This window comes from Solanum verrucosum, unplaced genomic scaffold (assembly GCF_900185275.1).
Source record: "Solanum verrucosum unplaced genomic scaffold, falcon-dt-bn FXZP01000062.1, whole genome shotgun sequence".
Taxonomy (NCBI): Eukaryota; Viridiplantae; Streptophyta; class Magnoliopsida; order Solanales; family Solanaceae; genus Solanum; species Solanum verrucosum.
The window spans coordinates 8,741,153-8,758,707 of NW_026020477.1; the positions used below are offsets into that span (position 1 = coordinate 8,741,153).

At 31.2% G+C, this 17,555-nt stretch overlaps 2 protein-coding genes across 2 annotated transcripts; one reads left to right on the forward strand and one right to left on the reverse strand.

The window, feature by feature from the left end:
* The first annotated feature begins 2,312 nt into the window (after nt 1–2,312).
* Nucleotides 2,313–6,422, forward strand: LOC125809304 (FHA domain-containing protein PS1). Its single transcript, XM_049488963.1, is given in 7 exon segments — nt 2,313–2,436; nt 2,439–2,606; nt 3,471–3,679; nt 3,783–5,063; nt 5,307–5,439; nt 5,545–5,927; nt 6,026–6,422. Coding segments are annotated over 7 exon segments (2,526 nt in total). The 5' UTR covers nt 2,313–2,333; the 3' UTR covers nt 6,275–6,422.
* A 487-nt stretch (nt 6,423–6,909) lies between these two features.
* Nucleotides 6,910–9,815, reverse strand: LOC125809309 (protein SENSITIVE TO PROTON RHIZOTOXICITY 1-like). The gene is made up of 2 exons (XM_049488970.1): nt 9,686–9,815; nt 6,910–8,508 (listed from the first exon to the last, which is right to left on the reverse strand). The coding sequence occupies exon 2, from the start codon at nt 8,491–8,493 to the stop codon at nt 6,952–6,954; it is 1,542 nt and encodes a 513-aa protein (XP_049344927.1). The 5' UTR covers nt 8,494–8,508; nt 9,686–9,815; the 3' UTR covers nt 6,910–6,951.
* Between the last annotated feature and the right edge of the window lie 7,740 nt (nt 9,816–17,555).

Consider the following 17,555-nt stretch of genomic DNA (forward strand, 5'->3'; position numbering starts at 1 on the left):
AATCGTATTCCACAAATGCGTTTTATTTGTCAATGTTCTTGAAATTGCTACCTCCAAAAAATTTCCCACAATTATATTCAATCAGGTTCTAAGGTTGTACCCACCAGGAATTATGCTTGATAGAAAGAGTAAAAAACAAAAAAGGCATCTCCAACCCTTTTTTCAAATTTTTATTTATATAAAATTATATTTTATTTTAAATTTCTAAATAACATAGGTCGTAAGCAAATATTATAAAATATACAAATCAACAAATAATTTAAATAAAAGTGAAATTATTAATGAAATACAATTGCATAAACATTACATAGATACTCAACTTTCAAGATTATTATGTTGCTCCCATATATGCTTTATCAACGCATTACGGAGTTCAAAATGAGCACTTTTGTCCTTAATTTTTTATATCTAGCTAAAAATTGTTCAAATCGGAGATTTTCATCTACTACAATTTTTGTCGTTGTAGTTGGAGCCTCTACGATATCTTGAATTGGTGCATTAAGATCACGTTCATCCTCGATTATCATGTTGTGCAGTATAACACATGTAGTATCATGTAGCACTTCCTTTCTTAAAAAAATGTGACTATCCTCCAATAATTGCAAAACATGATCGCAAAACTCCGAATGCACGTTCAACATCTTTTCGGCACGATTCTTGTTTCATCGCGAAATATTTCTTCTTTTGGGAACGTGAATCACAAATAGTTTGAACAACTGTAGACCATTTAATTTTGTGCATTCTTTGTAGTGAAAATTAATAATAAATCAAATTATATTAAAGTGACGAAAATTTTAAAAAATAAAAATATTAATAATTTGAGATGAAAGTAGTATATATAAAATAATATATATTTTAAAATATTAATTTACATTTTAAAAGAATTACAAATATTAGAGATTTAATTAATGACCTTATATGAAAAATAATATGTTAATTACAAAATAATGAAAAATGAAATAGAGAATATGAATAGCAGTTCTCCAAATTTGGAGAACCACTATTCAACTCTATATATATGGAGAATAGAGTGAAATGGAGGGTGGATGGAGAGCTCATTCTTTATTTTATTCTCCAAATATAGAGAATAGAAAATAAAATAGAGGTGGATTGGAGATGATCTTAATTAGGGAACTTGTCATCGCCTACTGGGAGCTACGAATGTTACCAACAATTTTTTTTGCAACATAACAATGAAATATGGGGTGATGGAATCTCACCTTATGCGAAGAGTGGTCTGGTGTATACTTCGCTGAAAAACTATATGATTTATAGATGTTAAATGTTAATCAGTTATTATGAGTGTGTATTTAATTTCGTACACCCTTACTATAACTAAGAAGAAAATTTGAATATCATTCGTCAAATTTCTGATTCCGCGCCATTAAATACACACCCTATGCTAGTTTCAATTGACTCAGAAGTTATTTAACTATTTGACAATGGCAAATAAATGTGTGAAATTAAAATATTTTTAGATGAAATGGTCAAAGTTTAATTTATAAATTATAATTAAAGGTAAAACAAGAGATTATAAATTGGATTGAAGGAACGGAAGTATGAATTTTAGCTCCCCTGTCCTCATTTAGTAGGCGCTTTATTTAGATTTTCGTTTGGTTGGAAACAAGTTATTCCAGGATTAGTTATCTCGGGATTAGCTATTCTGGAATAACTTATCCCACCATGTATATGGAATGACTTATCCCATCATTATGATATAAATGGTGGATAAGTTTTCCCAAATATGGCAACCAAACAAGATACACTTTTTTTTATCTCATCACTATTTAATTTTATCCCTCACACCAAACGTTTGGTGAAATAAGCTGTGTTTAGTCATATTAGAAAGAATTTGAATGTATTTTTTTTTCTAAATATGACTTATTCTTTCAATTTAAAACATAGTAAAATCACTCAATTTGACTAATTTATCAAAAATATAGAATTAAATCTCTTCTAGAAGAGTAATATCACTCAAACTAGATAGTTACATAATGTCATAAACGGTAAATTCATGTATAATATTATAACCAAAAAACACTTTATTTGAAATTTTTGAAGTTGAAGTTGAAGATAATTGTGATGTGTTTGATCATAGGCTAAGCAAATAATAATTCGTTGTTTAAATATACATTTTGTAAAATAAAAATGAAATATAATTTAAACATAAAACACAAAACCCAATTTAAATTGAATAATTATCGTAATAATAGTGGTTTTAATGAGATAATTAGCCGTTTCACACAAATTATACTAACGGTCACCTTTTTCAAGATTTCATTCTTCAAAACCCCTCTTCTCAATTCCACACAGACACACGCATTCTTGAATTAATGGCGGACAAACTGGAGATTTCATCCATTGAAGAAGATAAGAAGATTCCAGTATTTACAGTGTTAAAGAATGGGGCCATTCTCAAGAACATCTTCTTGCTTGATAACCCCCACCTTGTTCAAATCAAGAATCAGAAATTGAAGAGATTTTGGTGGTTGGTAGACACCCTGATTGTAACATTACATTGGAACACCCAAGTATCAGCAGATTTCATCTCCGTATCCACTCTAAACCATCCTCACTCTCCCTCTCTGTTACTGATCTTTCTTCAGGTACTCTGCCCTGCTTTTTTTTCTTAATTAATTATGGTGGAATGCTTTTGGGGTTTTGTTTATATGTTCAAGAATCATCCTATATGGTTCTTGAACATCATCTCATGATTTGGGAATAAAAAAGTTTTGATCTTTTAATTTGTGATGCTAATTTGCCTCCACGAGACCCCACTTGTGGGATTTCGCTGGGTATGTTGTTGCTGTTGTATTTGTGATGCTAATTTGAGTTGCTGTTTTCTTTCCAATTCTCTGTCTTTCTATTGTTTGCTGTGGATTATTCATATATGGTTCTTGAAATCTGAGTATCAAATTTTTATGACGTCTAAATTCTTAAACTTTTTTTCGGGCTTTTGTAGTTCTCCTTTGGGCAATTGATTGTTAACAATGTGGTGTGTCATTTTTGAATCTTAAACTACTGTTGTATTTGTATTGATCAAGACAAGATATGTGATTTTCAGACTCTTTGTACAGATGGAATTTATTGAGGTGTTAAATGTGTTTGTTTGTGTTTCCTGTAAAAGTCATTGTATGTTGCGTGCGCCTTTGGGGTTGAAATTCTTGAAAGTTTTAGGGGGTGAAGAAGTTCTGTAATTGCATATGAGCTTTTAAACTCTTGAATTCTTATTGGGGCGAATTTCCTTTTTGTGCAACTGATTTCATAATGTTATAGTTGGTGCTGTTATTCATGATACAATGTCTGTTCTTTCAAGCTTCAACCATTTTTTCCCAAATTGATTTAGATAAGATTTCTGATTTTAATGCCATATCATTTCTTGTTTATACATTTTTTTCCTTTTTAGTGGTTTCTTGCTTCTTTCAGTTAATCAGTAAGGTCATTTTCTGAGGGTATTTTGTCCTTTGCAGTACATGGGACATGGATTTCTGGTAAGAAACTTGAATCGGGAGTTAAGGTGGAGTTGAAAGAAGGTGATAGGATGCAACTTGGAGGTTCCAGCAGGGTTTACAGGCTTCATTGGGTTCCAATCAGCCATGCATATGATTTGGAGAATCCATTTGTACCTACTCTTGGTGAATCTGAACCAGAAGAAAGCACACAGGAGGAACAACATCAGGTGAGTTGAATCAATATCTTAATACTGTACTAAATAGGTTCAGTTTGTTGTTTGCTCTAACTTTTATCCTGAGCCGTGCTATATGCATTTATTGATATTCTAGGATGAGAGTGGCTTTTCTCTCCAGAATGACCAAATTCAGAAAGAGGATTATGATATGGTGCAAGGTCTAGACTCATCATTTTCTGGTATGAGTTCATTACCGCGTCTGAGAAGCTTGACTCCACCAGCTCCTCCAATGCTTGATAAATATGGGGCAGCAAACCAAAATCTACCAGGGAATATCCATGAAGAAGGTGAAATCAGTTTGCTGCAGCCTGCTTACCAAACTGACAAGGAAAATAGCACACCAGAAGCTCTTCTTGTCTCAGGACAGTCCCCAAATGAAAATGCAGATGGTACCCCACCAAGATCTCAGCAAAGATGTTCAAGTATTTGGTCTAGAAGGGGAAAACCCTCCAATGTTCAGATTCAAACTGGTAGAGATAGAGCAATGAATGAAAAAATTGACATGGAAACTGAAGTTGAATCGATTAATCGTGAAATAGCAGGAACTGTATCAGTTTCTAAAGATCTTTTTGCTAGTGGAAACAAGGATAAAGAGGAAGAGGTCTTTACTCCTGACAAAGAGAACCATACTCCTAGTTCTCTCTTCCTTGGATCCATGAAGAAATCGTGTCTTTCTGAGATGACAAATAGATCGGATAGAAAGTCTGTGCTTTCTAATATGGATGAGACTGATGAAGAAATTTTCACCCCAGACAACGAGAATATGACACCAGAAACTCGTCGTCTGAGGTTAATGAAGAAGATTGGAAGCCAGCATCAAATTAAGCATCCAAAACTGTTTAAATCTTCATCTCAGAAACTTGTGGTTGAGCCCAGATTCAATCAGGCAGCAGGTTGTGTATCCCACAAAAAGGAGAAGCTAAGATCAACTACTAAATCAACACAGTCAGATATGGATGAAAATGATGAAGAAATTTTCACTCCAGATAAAGAGAATATGACACCTGATACTCGTTTGATGAGATCAATGAAGAAAATAGGAAAGTTGGAAGATCTGAAGCATCTAGAATCATTTAAATTTTCTCTGGACAATGTAGTTGATCCCATCTTCCATCAAAATGGAACTCCATTCTCCTCTGAGAAAGATAATCTGAATGACAAAGTTCTTGAAGAACAGAAATCAACAATCCTTTCCCCCAGATATCCAGCTAGATTGGAGGTAAACACAGTGAAGAACAGAACGGATAGGGTGCCTTTGCAGTCACTTCTTGTGAACTACCCTGTAAAAACCAGCTCAACATCTCCAGAAGAGAACATTAAGTTGAGAGACTATCCAATCAAGCATCCAGAGACTACGGAACTATGCCCCTTCTCCGTAAGTTAAATATCAAAACTTTATGTTGAAAACTTCTTCTTTTTTCAAATTTAGCATAGACAGAGAGGCATGCTTCTGAAAGGTCAGATTTGGAGAAGTCTTCTTGAAATTGGTCGTTCAACAAATTAGCAATAATAGTGTTCTTCCAAAGTTTCGTTACTCGAAACATACAAATTACTATTAGTAGTATAGTTGGCTCTCTGTTTTAAATGTAGTGAGCTCTAATTTTGGGCTTATCTGCAGAATGAGAGTGTCATGGAACAGAAGAGATGGACCATTGTAGTAGACACTGGTTCATTGCTGAATAAAGAATCAAGGAAAAGTTTGAAGCTTCTGCAAGGTCTCAGGGGAACTTATATGATAATTCCTAGAACTGGTAATGAACTTAACCCTGAAAATTTTGTCGTTTCCAAAATGCCAATCATTTTTGTTAAATAGAATGCCTGTTTTCTCAGATCATTTACCTGCTCTTTGTCAACAGTCATAAGAGAATTGGATTGCATGAAGAGGCGTGCTAGTCTATTTAGAAGGACAACTGAGGTATCTGCAGCATTAGAATGGATAGAGGACTGCATGATAAATGCAAAGTCATGGATTCATGTACAGAGTTGTGCAGAGGAAACAAGAGCAGTGGCACCAACCCCTCCTGCTACTGCTCCATTGTCTTTGTTCAGTGAGGAGAATGGCATGTTTCCTGTTGGCTCACATCAATTTTCTCCACATAGTGGTCTAATGGAATTTGCCTCACCCACAGCAGAAGATCATATCCTTGAATATGCCCTCTTCTTCAAAAGAACCAACAGAAATGGACAACTCGTCCTTCTTAGCAATGATCTTACCATGAAAATCAAAGCCATGGCAGAAGTAAGACCATAACAAATCCATCATACCTTCCCAATACAATTCCATCATCCTAGCTGTACATGGTGAATTTTCATTCTAACATTTATTTACACATGCAGGGTTTGAACTGTGAGACAGCAGAAGAGTTTCGCGAGAGCTTAGTGAATCCATTCTCTGAGAGATTTCTTTGGAAGGACAGCTCTCCCAGGGGAAGGACTTGGTCATGTGAGGATGACTTTGTTCTTAGGGAAACATATTACCACGGCCCTCCAAAGAAGCCATCAATGTCAGGAGAAGCTGCAAAAGGGTTGAAGCTCATATTGCTCCATAATTCTCATTTTAGGCACCACATCAGTACAGCCTGTTGAACCAGTTAGCTATTAGCTAGCTGTATACAGTCTCTTCTCTTCAATTGCAACAATCATGTTCAATTTCTTTTGACAGTTTTAGATTGTGGTGCTTCGTAATCAAGGGCAAGAAGGCTCTTAGAGATAGGGGTGCAACAAAAAGTAATGATGTGGAAGCTATCATGCCATGTTCTGAAATGGCAGCATTTTGTAGTCTTCTTGAACCATTATTGCAATGAAATTGCTTGATTCTTTTTTTCGCGTGTAAAGAACAATATAAAATTTTGGTTTGAGCTTGTCCTCAACATGCATTGTGGACTTGTGGTTTCGTTATATAATATTGCATCCGCAGTTCTAGTCTTACCCCCTCCCCAAAAAAAGGAAGAAGAAGAAGCATTATACAGTTTGGTAGATTTCTTTTCATCTGATTGCTTAAAGGTTCGTAACTGGCCAAATGATTATTACAGATGGATCTGTTAGTGAATGTTACGAGATTCTTAGAAAGGTTGAATGAGGCTTTTGTAAAACTGCTTCAGACAGTTGATGCATTTTCCTTGTCACTTGCTGCAATTGACAAACTCATAGCAACAATGATACTAAATAACTTAAGGAAAAAAACAGTTATTCTGTAAAAAAAAAAATGACATGATAGAATAATAGCTACAATGAACCAAAGACGAATTGAATACTGGTTGATGTTATTCCATTTCACTAGAACTCATAAATTTTGCAGCCTTGTGAGGAGGGTATTCACATGATCCAGATAGCAGAAATGAGAATGAGCTATCTGACTCATCAAATGGTGGTCGAGGGAACTCTTGAAATCCATTAAGATTGCTAGTATCAAAGTTCAAAGGTGAGTAATAACTGCTTGGATTGTATGGACACTCTTTTACAACCCCGGGATTTTGAAACTCATTGCCATGTGAAGCATTTACCTTATAGTTCTCTTGTCGAGCTTTCATGGTGACTTCACTGGTTTGGCCCCGGTCAGATGTCCCAGCAGATCCTTTAGTTTCATCCGGAGAAACTGCAGGAGTATGACCTTGAAAAAGGGAAATGTGTCCAAAAAGCTTGTCTTTCCTAGAAAATGTTGTTCCACAGGAACAAAGCCACTTATCCTTTCCACAATGCTTTTCATGTGTTTTAAGATCAGCAATTACTGAAAATTTCTTAATATTACATCTACTGCAAGTATAGGCTTTCTCACAGTGGGTTCTCTTGTAATGGTTTTTCACACATAAGATGGTCTTAAGAGGTTGAAACTTTTTATGCTCCTTATTGCGCTTGCATCCAACATAAGGACAGGAATACCTTTTGATGAGTGTTGGCTCAGAACTGGGTTCTTTATGAGGCTTTGCAAGAGCTGCTGGAGTCTTGTACTCATCACCATGACCTCTCATGTGCATCCGCAAATTGGCATCCCTCTTAAATCCCTTGCCACAAATTGTGCAAAAGTGAGTGTGTGGTGCAAGGATTTCCTCCTTTTCCAATTGTAGAATCTCATAGGAACCGGGAGGAAGGTTCTCTTCTTCCTCAGCCTCATCTTCATCTTTTAATTCATGTTCATCGGCAGCATGATTGTGTTCAATCCCACAATCTCTCAACTGGTCAACATGGTTGGCCTGATCTTCCACCTTCGCAACACCGTCATTACATGTCCGCCCACCAGCACTAGTACCTGCTGTAGAAGAAACTGTGACACCACCAACCTGCCCAAGCTGGCTGGCAGCAGGGATCGCAGAGGAAAGTGTGTGCTTCATAGTTGGAAGAAGACTTCCTGCAGTTGATATCAATTGGACTATAATAGAGGTAAGATCAGCTGTGATTAACTGTTGTTGCTGAACTATAAGGTCATTTCCCTGAACCCCATCTTGACCTCTCCGCCCAACAATCAAATGCACCAGCTCCTGGAGCTGATGAATCTTTTGTTCGAGAAACGAAAGGTTGTTCAGCAAAGCTCTTGGATCCCAGTCATGTATTCTGGTCGTGTCATGATTTTCATTCCTCTGATGCCCCTGTTGATCCATCTCAGATGTGTCTTTTGGTTTAGCAAATCCAGAAAACTGTTGCTCAATCCTGTTTTGTTGATCCAAATAAGAGGACCCTTCCCACTTCTGCGCATGCAGATTTAAATTGGTAAATGAATGGTTATCTGAGGGCATAATTTTCAGCAATTCATTGCCAGACGAAGAAGACTTTATCCAAGGATCTTCACTTAGACTGTCGTCAGGATCCATATCTGAATCTGCTTCCTGAGGTAACAAGAGTACACAAAGAAAAGATGTAAAACAAAAAAAAAATAGGAGCACTTCAACCAAAATCAATTGAGTCCATACGAAACAAGCATGAAAACAGTATTCATTCAGTTAACATGTGAATTAATTGATCATACTTTTACAAAAAAATTAGCAGAAGTGTACTTCGACCACATCTTTAAAAGAATAAAAAAAGAAACGATCATCAACAGATGAGTTTTATGATATGATATGATATGATATGATATATGATACATCAAGTGTGATGACACACAGTAGCATATGGGTACATGTAGATACTTTACTTTCAATAAGCTCTTTGAACAGTATGTACTAAATACCTATACCACATCATACCTATTCGACATAACTACATCAAGGCAAACAAACAGTCTACGCGATAGAATGGATGGTACAGTTCGACCAAATTCATTCTTTCAAACAAGAAAGTGTTCAATCCAGTGTACAAGTCATTAAATCTGGTGTACTAATTTCATATTATTACTCATAGTTTCTTTTGCCTATATTATCTTGTTTTCTAATTCAATTGTCATGTAATCCAGCTACAGAACTAAATATCCCACAGTAAACTTCCACAAACACAAGCATCAGAATATTTAATAAGAAGACATAGCTTTTGAGATAGATATGCAACAGAAAAAGCCACACCACATAAATTTTACATGACTGTTTGATAACTAAGAAAAACCCAAATTCCAGTAATTCTCAGGTTTAAAGATTGGTAGGAACTTTGGTTCAATTCTAGGTCAACGCCCCCACCCCCCTCATCTTCATTTCCCTTTATACAGGTCAATCCACCCCAGAAGAAAAATCAAGAAAAGAAACCCAAGTTTCATTTTTTGAGTCTTTTTTGACCAACCACCCCCTTCACCACCAACCCCAAAAGAAACTTCAACCACAACATAATTTTCTTTAAAAAATTGGAGATCTCAACCTCATCAATAATCATTTCTGAGAAAACCCCAATACAAGATGCACATCAAAGATTCAATCTTTCTCTTCATTTATGTTATAAAAACATCCAATTGTCAACTCATCATCAAAGACAAAAAGGAAAAAACAGTTAAAAAGTTGTAAACTTTTTAGCAAGAAGTCATCAGAGATACACACCATATAGAGACAAAGTGTTAGGATAGAAATAATGAAAACTCACCAGATTGAAGGTCAGCCAATGGTTCTTTCTTTCTTTCTATTGGGAACTGTGGGGAAGGGAAAGAGAGAAGATGCTGAACCCAGTTTCATATATATAATAAAAAAATACTTACTGGTAAGCATATATTGATTCTCTTAGCTATGGCTGTCCCAAACAGAGTCAAATGCCTAAAGATGGGACCTACTCAGCATATCCCCACCACTTTACCGCGCTCAAAATCGAATCGAAATTAATAATCTGAATCGAAGGATTATTGAGGAGTATTTTATATATATATATATATAGAGTCAGAATTTAGTTTCATTCTTTTATTTTTTACTGTCTTAAGCTTTCGATTATTTTACAAGGTGCCAGTATTTATTTTTGAGCAAGATATAATTTGTCAAACTCATATGCATAGTTTGTCACCTTGCTTTAAAGTAATTCTCAATAAAATAAAAAAAAATTATCAAATCTTAACGGTTAAATTGATAAATAATAAATTGATATTTTAATGATTTTCTAACAATTTAACTATTCATAAATCGATAACTAATATATTAAACCGATAACCTTTTAAAATTGAATCGATCGATACATACCCTGTTTTGGCAAAAGAAAATATGAATGAATTATGCACATATCATTTAATTATGATAATAATATATTTTTTAATTATTAGAATTAAATTATTCTATTCATAGAAATATTAAAAATGGCCCAGTATTTACTTTTGGTTGGTAGGAGTTTTTTGTTTGGTCGATTGGAGCGATAGAATCTATTCTAAGAAAAAAGCTTTTACTTTTAATGTATCTTATTTATGCTGCACGAATCACATGTATTTATATTATACTTTTTTTTTAATGTAAAATACATTATTACTTTTAAATTTACGTTTAACGAAATTGTACCTTCTTTATTTTTTTTTAACATAAAATTTAATTGTATTCATTGACCTTTTCAAAAAAAATTGTATTACACTTGTGCTAAATCTAATTAAAATACTCGATTTATGACGAAGAAAATTGTAACTAAAATGAGTCACAAGTAAATATATATATATATATATAACTTTTGATAGATTTGGATATTTTTTAACCTCTCACTAACAGGTGGAAATTTTTTAGTTTAGGAAGAAAGGAAATGTGACATTTTTATAATTAATATTGTGATTGTTGTTTAACATAGATATGAGTTAAAATTTAGAAAGTACAATATAGTTTAGTGATTTATTTTAATGATGATTTTAATACTTTAATAACGGTATGAAGTAGACCTCTTTTGGCTTTAAAAATAGTAATATGGACTCACACGTAAAATAATTAGATAGTTCAAATTTGAATCGCTTAGCATTCTATAACTTTCACATGTTATTTGTGGCTTGTTGGATTATGAGCATTTTAATATTACATTAAAGTGCATAATTATATTAAACAATAAAAAGAGAGTGCATCATTTTTGACTTACTTTAAAGTTATTTTTTATCTTTGTCAAACACTTCAAAAATAAAAAATTAACTTAAAAGTAGGTTTAAGTCAATCCAAACACCCTCTTAGTCATTCAATTACCTTATAGTAATTACCCCATTATATTCATATTCATTGCAAGGAAAATTTCCTTCTCTACAAATAGTATTGATCTCCCTTTGGGTTGAGTACAAGATGAAACAACAAGAGATAGATATGAAAAAGAGTGGAAGAAAAGATGAGAAGTATTACCTTGTGTAGTAATAGAGATAATTGAGACAAAGAAAATATTCAAAGTCTTCAACTATATTTACTATACAAAAGAGAGTAATTATATATTGAAGGAAAGTGTTCTTATGTGGAGCTTTGAACTCTTCAATTAATTCGGAGTTGTTTGAGTTATACAATGTTGTTGGGTTGTTGTATCTAGAAGGAAACAAGTCAAGAGTATTACTGCTGGATCGGTGTATATTATTTCACAGTGAGCTTGAATCTCCTAAAAGAGAGCGGGATATTCGCACCTCAACCTAAAGATTTATTTATTCATTTTTTGTTCATTTTATTTCAACTGTAATTTATTGTATTTGTGATAATGCACCACCATAGTTCATTTGTTTACACATAGTGGAGGTTTGAATCTGAATGATTCAGACATTAGGCAATTAAGTGTTTCTTTTTTCTACTTAAATAAGTCTCTTAATGGGTCAGAATGAATTAGATTTGTGACAAAATCTTATTCTCATTCGGACCCTTTTAAAGATACTTATATTTTTGGGGAAAAAATTGTGCTCCATATTTTTTTCTTTTAAAACATTTAAGTCTCTCACATTCTCCAACTTTATCAGTTATCCAAATTATTTTTCTTAAACTTTTAATTTTTGTTCTTGATGCTTGTTTGTCAAGAATTGATAAAATTTATTGTAAAATTTTTATTTGATTAAAGTGCAAAGCAACTTCATAAATGTGATGATGGTGCCTTTATAAATTTGTTTAAAAAAATTATTTGAATGTATCATGTTCATTATTTATTTTAAAGAAGAGTATATGGACAAACACACTATAAAACATAGAGATTTTTCACTTATTTATTTAAGACTAATCTGTGTTGAATTCTTTTTCAAGAAAAGATGACAACATTTATTTTCTAACAATTATTAGTATTATAATTTATACATGTAATCCATGTAGTTTCATTTTATTTCTGTCAAACTTAAAATATTTATTTATAATTCAAATATCTTATCATTTATCAAAGAATAACATTTTTTTCCCAATAATTTGTTAATCTAATATTTAACTACTATATATATATATTTTTTTTTTCTACTATATAGAAATGTCAACGAATGGATGATCAAGGGTCGAATGGTAATTTTCAAATCTATATTTTTTAATCAAACATATTTTTATTTCTTGAAAAACTACTTTTTCTAGAAACAACTTCTGGATCTTCAAGGAACCATATCTTATCCTTGTCCACAGAAGCTCCAAAGGTCCCCTTCCCTAAAACTTCTCCGCAAAAGCTTTCAACAAATCCCCAAATCAAACATTCCAGCAGACTCGAAAAAGACAACATTTTAAATGCCATTACCATCAATTTCAACAAATCCCCACTTTATAAGTATGTTGTTGTTGTTTTATTGCCCTTTTAATTGTGGTTCCTAATTTATTGAGTTTTACAGGTTGGTCTCTATGTAAGGCATATTTCTGTTGTTAGCAATTTGCAGAAGCAAATAACTTGTGAGCAATTATTGAATATATATTTGAGCAACTGGCGTTAGAGGTGAATTTTCTTTACTACTTTCTCCATCAATACATATTCTGCTATATATTGGTATTGCATACCAAGGACCCTGTAATATGTGTGCAGTCTAAAATAAGTTTCGTCTGTTTTCTGCTGAAATTATTTAGGCAAGGTTGTGTGTTCAATCCCACATTGCCTCTTTTTTTATGTGTTTTTTATTTTATTTTTTTAGAAAAAATTATAATAATATACATGAATTGTGTTTAATTTGTTTTTTTTTTAAAAAAATATGATTTATATTATTTTATTTGTTTTCTCATTTTAAAAAATCTTACGTAGTTGTCGAATCTTAAAAATTGCAACAAATTTGCACTAGACATAAAAATGGATAAAAAGCAGCATAAACAATACCTTTAAAAACTGCACCAGACACCAAAATGAAAGAAATTGCACCTCTAAAAATAAGTTTATATTTTTTTCTGTTGCAAAACTTGTTAAATCAAAATTGCTCAATTTCTGCAAACATAAAGGAAAGAAGTTGTTCAAAATATATTAAGAAATCATTTCGAGTCTAGTATATATATATATATATATTATTATTATTATTTATTTATATATATATATATTTTTTTTTTTTTATATATAGAAGAGCCAAGCTGAGGACAACCAAGGGCAAATTTGTCATTTCATAGAAATTCTAGAATGTTTGTTTCTATGTTATGGCATCAAAAAAAGTGGTAATAGATTTATAATGATAGTACAACCAAATATATTTTTCTAAATGTCATGTGTACCTAATGATATGACATTTCATATGGACCCACATTTTCAATCACATTTTTATATTAAGATATTTTAATTTTATGTTAAGTAATATTCTTCTATATCATAAAGTAAAGAACTTCATACTATGAGGTCACACAAAAATATTCATACCAATTTTTCATAAAACATCAAATTTGTAAATTTTCATAATAAAATAATTTACATATTACAATAAGTAAATAAATTTATAGTGTGAATTTCTTTACACTAATACGTATATGACATAACTTATTTAAATATATAGTTTGTACTCCATTTTTTCATAAGTAATTTTTAACTATAAGTAAATTATATCTTATAATTTTCATGTTGTTTCATTATGACAATTAACATATGACATATGTCTATAAATTAAAATAGTTCTTATCTCCTTAAAATACATTACGTAATTTACTTTTATTTATATATACTATATTAGGTATGGAATATTATTCCATTTTTTTTAATTGAATTTTTTTAAAATATATAGAATTTAAAATATATTTTTAAAATATATGAAAATTCCTTTGAAATTCTCTTTGTTGCTAAATGTTTTATTGATTTTGTCTAAGAAAAGGCCCAAAATAGTCCCTTATTTTGGGGTTAGGACTCTATGTCATCCTTGATTTTTCATATGAAGAAGTAGAAGTGTCTCGTGTTTATAATATTACTGCATCTTTTGTTTCTCCAAGACTTTTGCCTATTTTTAATATTGATTTTGTCCACAATTTTATGTATGTAATATTCAATAGTCTTTTTATATATTTTTTAAAAAATATCTCCATGTTAAAGAAGATGAGAATATGAGCACCTTGTTCTATTAAGTAGAAATATTATTATATCTTATAATTTTCATGTTATTTCATTATGACAATTAACATATGACATATGTCTATAAATTAAAATAGTTCTTATCTCCTTAAAATACATTACGTAATTTACTTTTATTTATATATATACTATATTAGGTATGGAATATTATTTCATTTTTTTTAATTGAATTTTTTAAAAATATATAGAATTTAGGGAAAAAGGTCTGAAATATATCCGAACTTTGACTGAAATTATTGTTACAGTACCGAACTTTGGAAAGGACCTTTTACCCCCCTGCACTATTTAATAGTGTATTTTAAAGGTATATATGTGCCCACGTGGACATCATAATATTTCATCATTATAAATAGTAATGTGTCCACGTGGGCACATGTATACCTTTAAAATACACTATTAAATAGTGCAGGGGTTAAAAGGTCCTCCATAAAGTTTGATATCGTAACCGCAATTTCGACCAAAGTTAGAGTATTTTTCAGACCCTTTTTCCTAGAATTTATGTAAAATAAGTTTCAAATGTTTATTATTTTATCATCAGTTGATGTTATTTAATTAAAATGTTTTATAAACAACTTTACTAAGCTACTATAATTTCTATCAGGTAAATTTTGTAATGCTTTTTAATTCTCTTCATACATTGTTTCATTATGGATAGTACATTGTTTCAACATGGATGAAAATTCTTTTGAAATTCTCTTTGTTGCTAAATGTTTTATTGATTTTGTCTAAGAAAAGGCCCAAAATAGTCCCTTATTTTGGGGTTAGGACTCTATTATCCTTGATTTTTCATATGAAGCAATAGTAGTCTCTCGTGTTTATAATATTACTGCATCTTTTGTTTCTCCAAGACTTTTGCCTATTTTTAATATTGATTTTGTCCACAATTTTATGTATGTAATATTCAATAGTCTTTTTATATATATATATATATATATATTAAAATATCTCCATGTGAGAGAAGATGAGAATATGAGCACCTTGTTCTATTAAGTAGAAATATTATTGTAGTTAAACTAAGAACACCTTAACATATGCCGTTGCAAGAAAAGAAAAGTTTGTACTATTGCACGTGAAAATTATGTGATGAACCTCTTGATTTTAGCTGCAATACATTTTCTACTAAACAAAACAAGGTGTTCCACTTCTCACCTTCTCTCACAAAAGTTATTATTCTAAATATATAAAAAAACGATTGAACATTTCATACATAAATTGTGGATAAAATCAATGCTGAAAAATAGACAAAAAACCGGGGAAGGATCAAAAGTATAGTAATATAACAAATATGAAGTATTATTACCGCTCCATAAGAAAACTCAAGAAGGACTGAGTCCTAACCCAAAGATAAAGGACTATTTTGCACTATTTCTCGATTTTGTACTATATAAGATAGTCTTCTTTCTCCTCATCTTTTGTTATTTCCTCCATTTCAATTTTATATGACACCATTTGACTTGACACAAAGTTTATGAAAGTAATAATTTTAAAAAAATTGTGGTCTAAACATTCCTTGACCATTTGTATGACTATAAATAATTTTGTTAACAGTAAAAGGAGTATTTTAAAGTTAGATTATTTTCTATTATGAAAATGTGACATTCTATTTGCAACATATAAAAAAAAAAATTGCTCCACGTTAATTGAGTCTAAAAAAGTATTCTGAAAAAATAATATGGCCTATTTGATTTTTATCAAAAAGATGATATAATGACCGTCCTACTTCTTCACTCTTATGCATAACAAAAGTTTGATAATATAATAACTCTTCTACATAATAAAAGCTTGATAATACAAAAAGTTATGAAAAAGGTTATGAAAAAATACCAATGTTATTATTATTATTTGATTCAATGTATGTGTTATACCTAATATTAAAATGAGTATGAGAGATATATTTTAAAATTTTAGTTATGGAAACTTAAAAAACTTGTAAGTTTCAATTAATTTAGTTGAAATAGAAAAAAAGAAATTATTATAAAGTGCAATTCATTCTATATCGTGTTTTAAAATATTCATGATTAACATTTTTTAAAAATAAACATATATAATACAATAAAATTACATAAATATACAACTTAAGATAATCTCTATTCCCTCTCAAATACATCTCTATCCTCTTGGACATATCCCTATCCCTCTTGCATCCATCCCTTCCCCTTCTCGGATACATCCCTTCCATTAAATAATGTATCATTTGTAATATATTGGACAACCAAGAAATGTATCCGAGAGCAATAAAACTCAGGGATTTTTGTAATTGAAGAAACTTTTGGAATAAGATGTAATTAACCCCCAAATGTAAGGAATTTTTGTAAGTTATACTATAATTTAATATTATAATACTGGACCCGTATTTAGATCTACATACAAGATCTTAATCATTATTCATATGTGCATTCAAATTTAAACGTCTTAATCTTAATGAAAACAAATGATGCATAAGACTAGAGTAGGAAAGAAGTGTTATTGTTGAGATAATAAACATTACGAAGGAAATGGGATTTCTTGTTTTCTTATCATACAAATATCTAAAGATTAAAGTATTACTATCCAAAAGAAAGATTTTTTTTTTTAAAAAAAGAATTACTTTTAAAAAATAAAATTTGAAATATTTTCTCACTCCATCACTCCTCCCCGACCATGCCCCGTTCTTTTATTCTCTAAAATTTCTTTTATAAAATATTTTAAAAAAAAACAAACCTCACCCCTCCCCCACTCCTTCCTAATATTATTTTAAAAATAAAATAAAATAAAACAATCTACACCATCGCATCTAACACTCCTTTTTTTTTTTTTCCATAAATATTATTTAAAAATATGTTTAAATTATTACAAAAATAGTTAACAACAAAATATCGAAAAATGTAATTGACTCTAGTAATTTTATTAATATCACATAAATTAATCAAATAAAGTCGGCCCTAACTTTTTTATCTAGCATATAGAGAGGAGATGAAATGGAAAGGGGCGTTTCCACATGGGACAAAAATGTAATCCTCTTACATAGAGAAAAAGAAGAGCAGAATTTGCTTGATGATCAACAGTA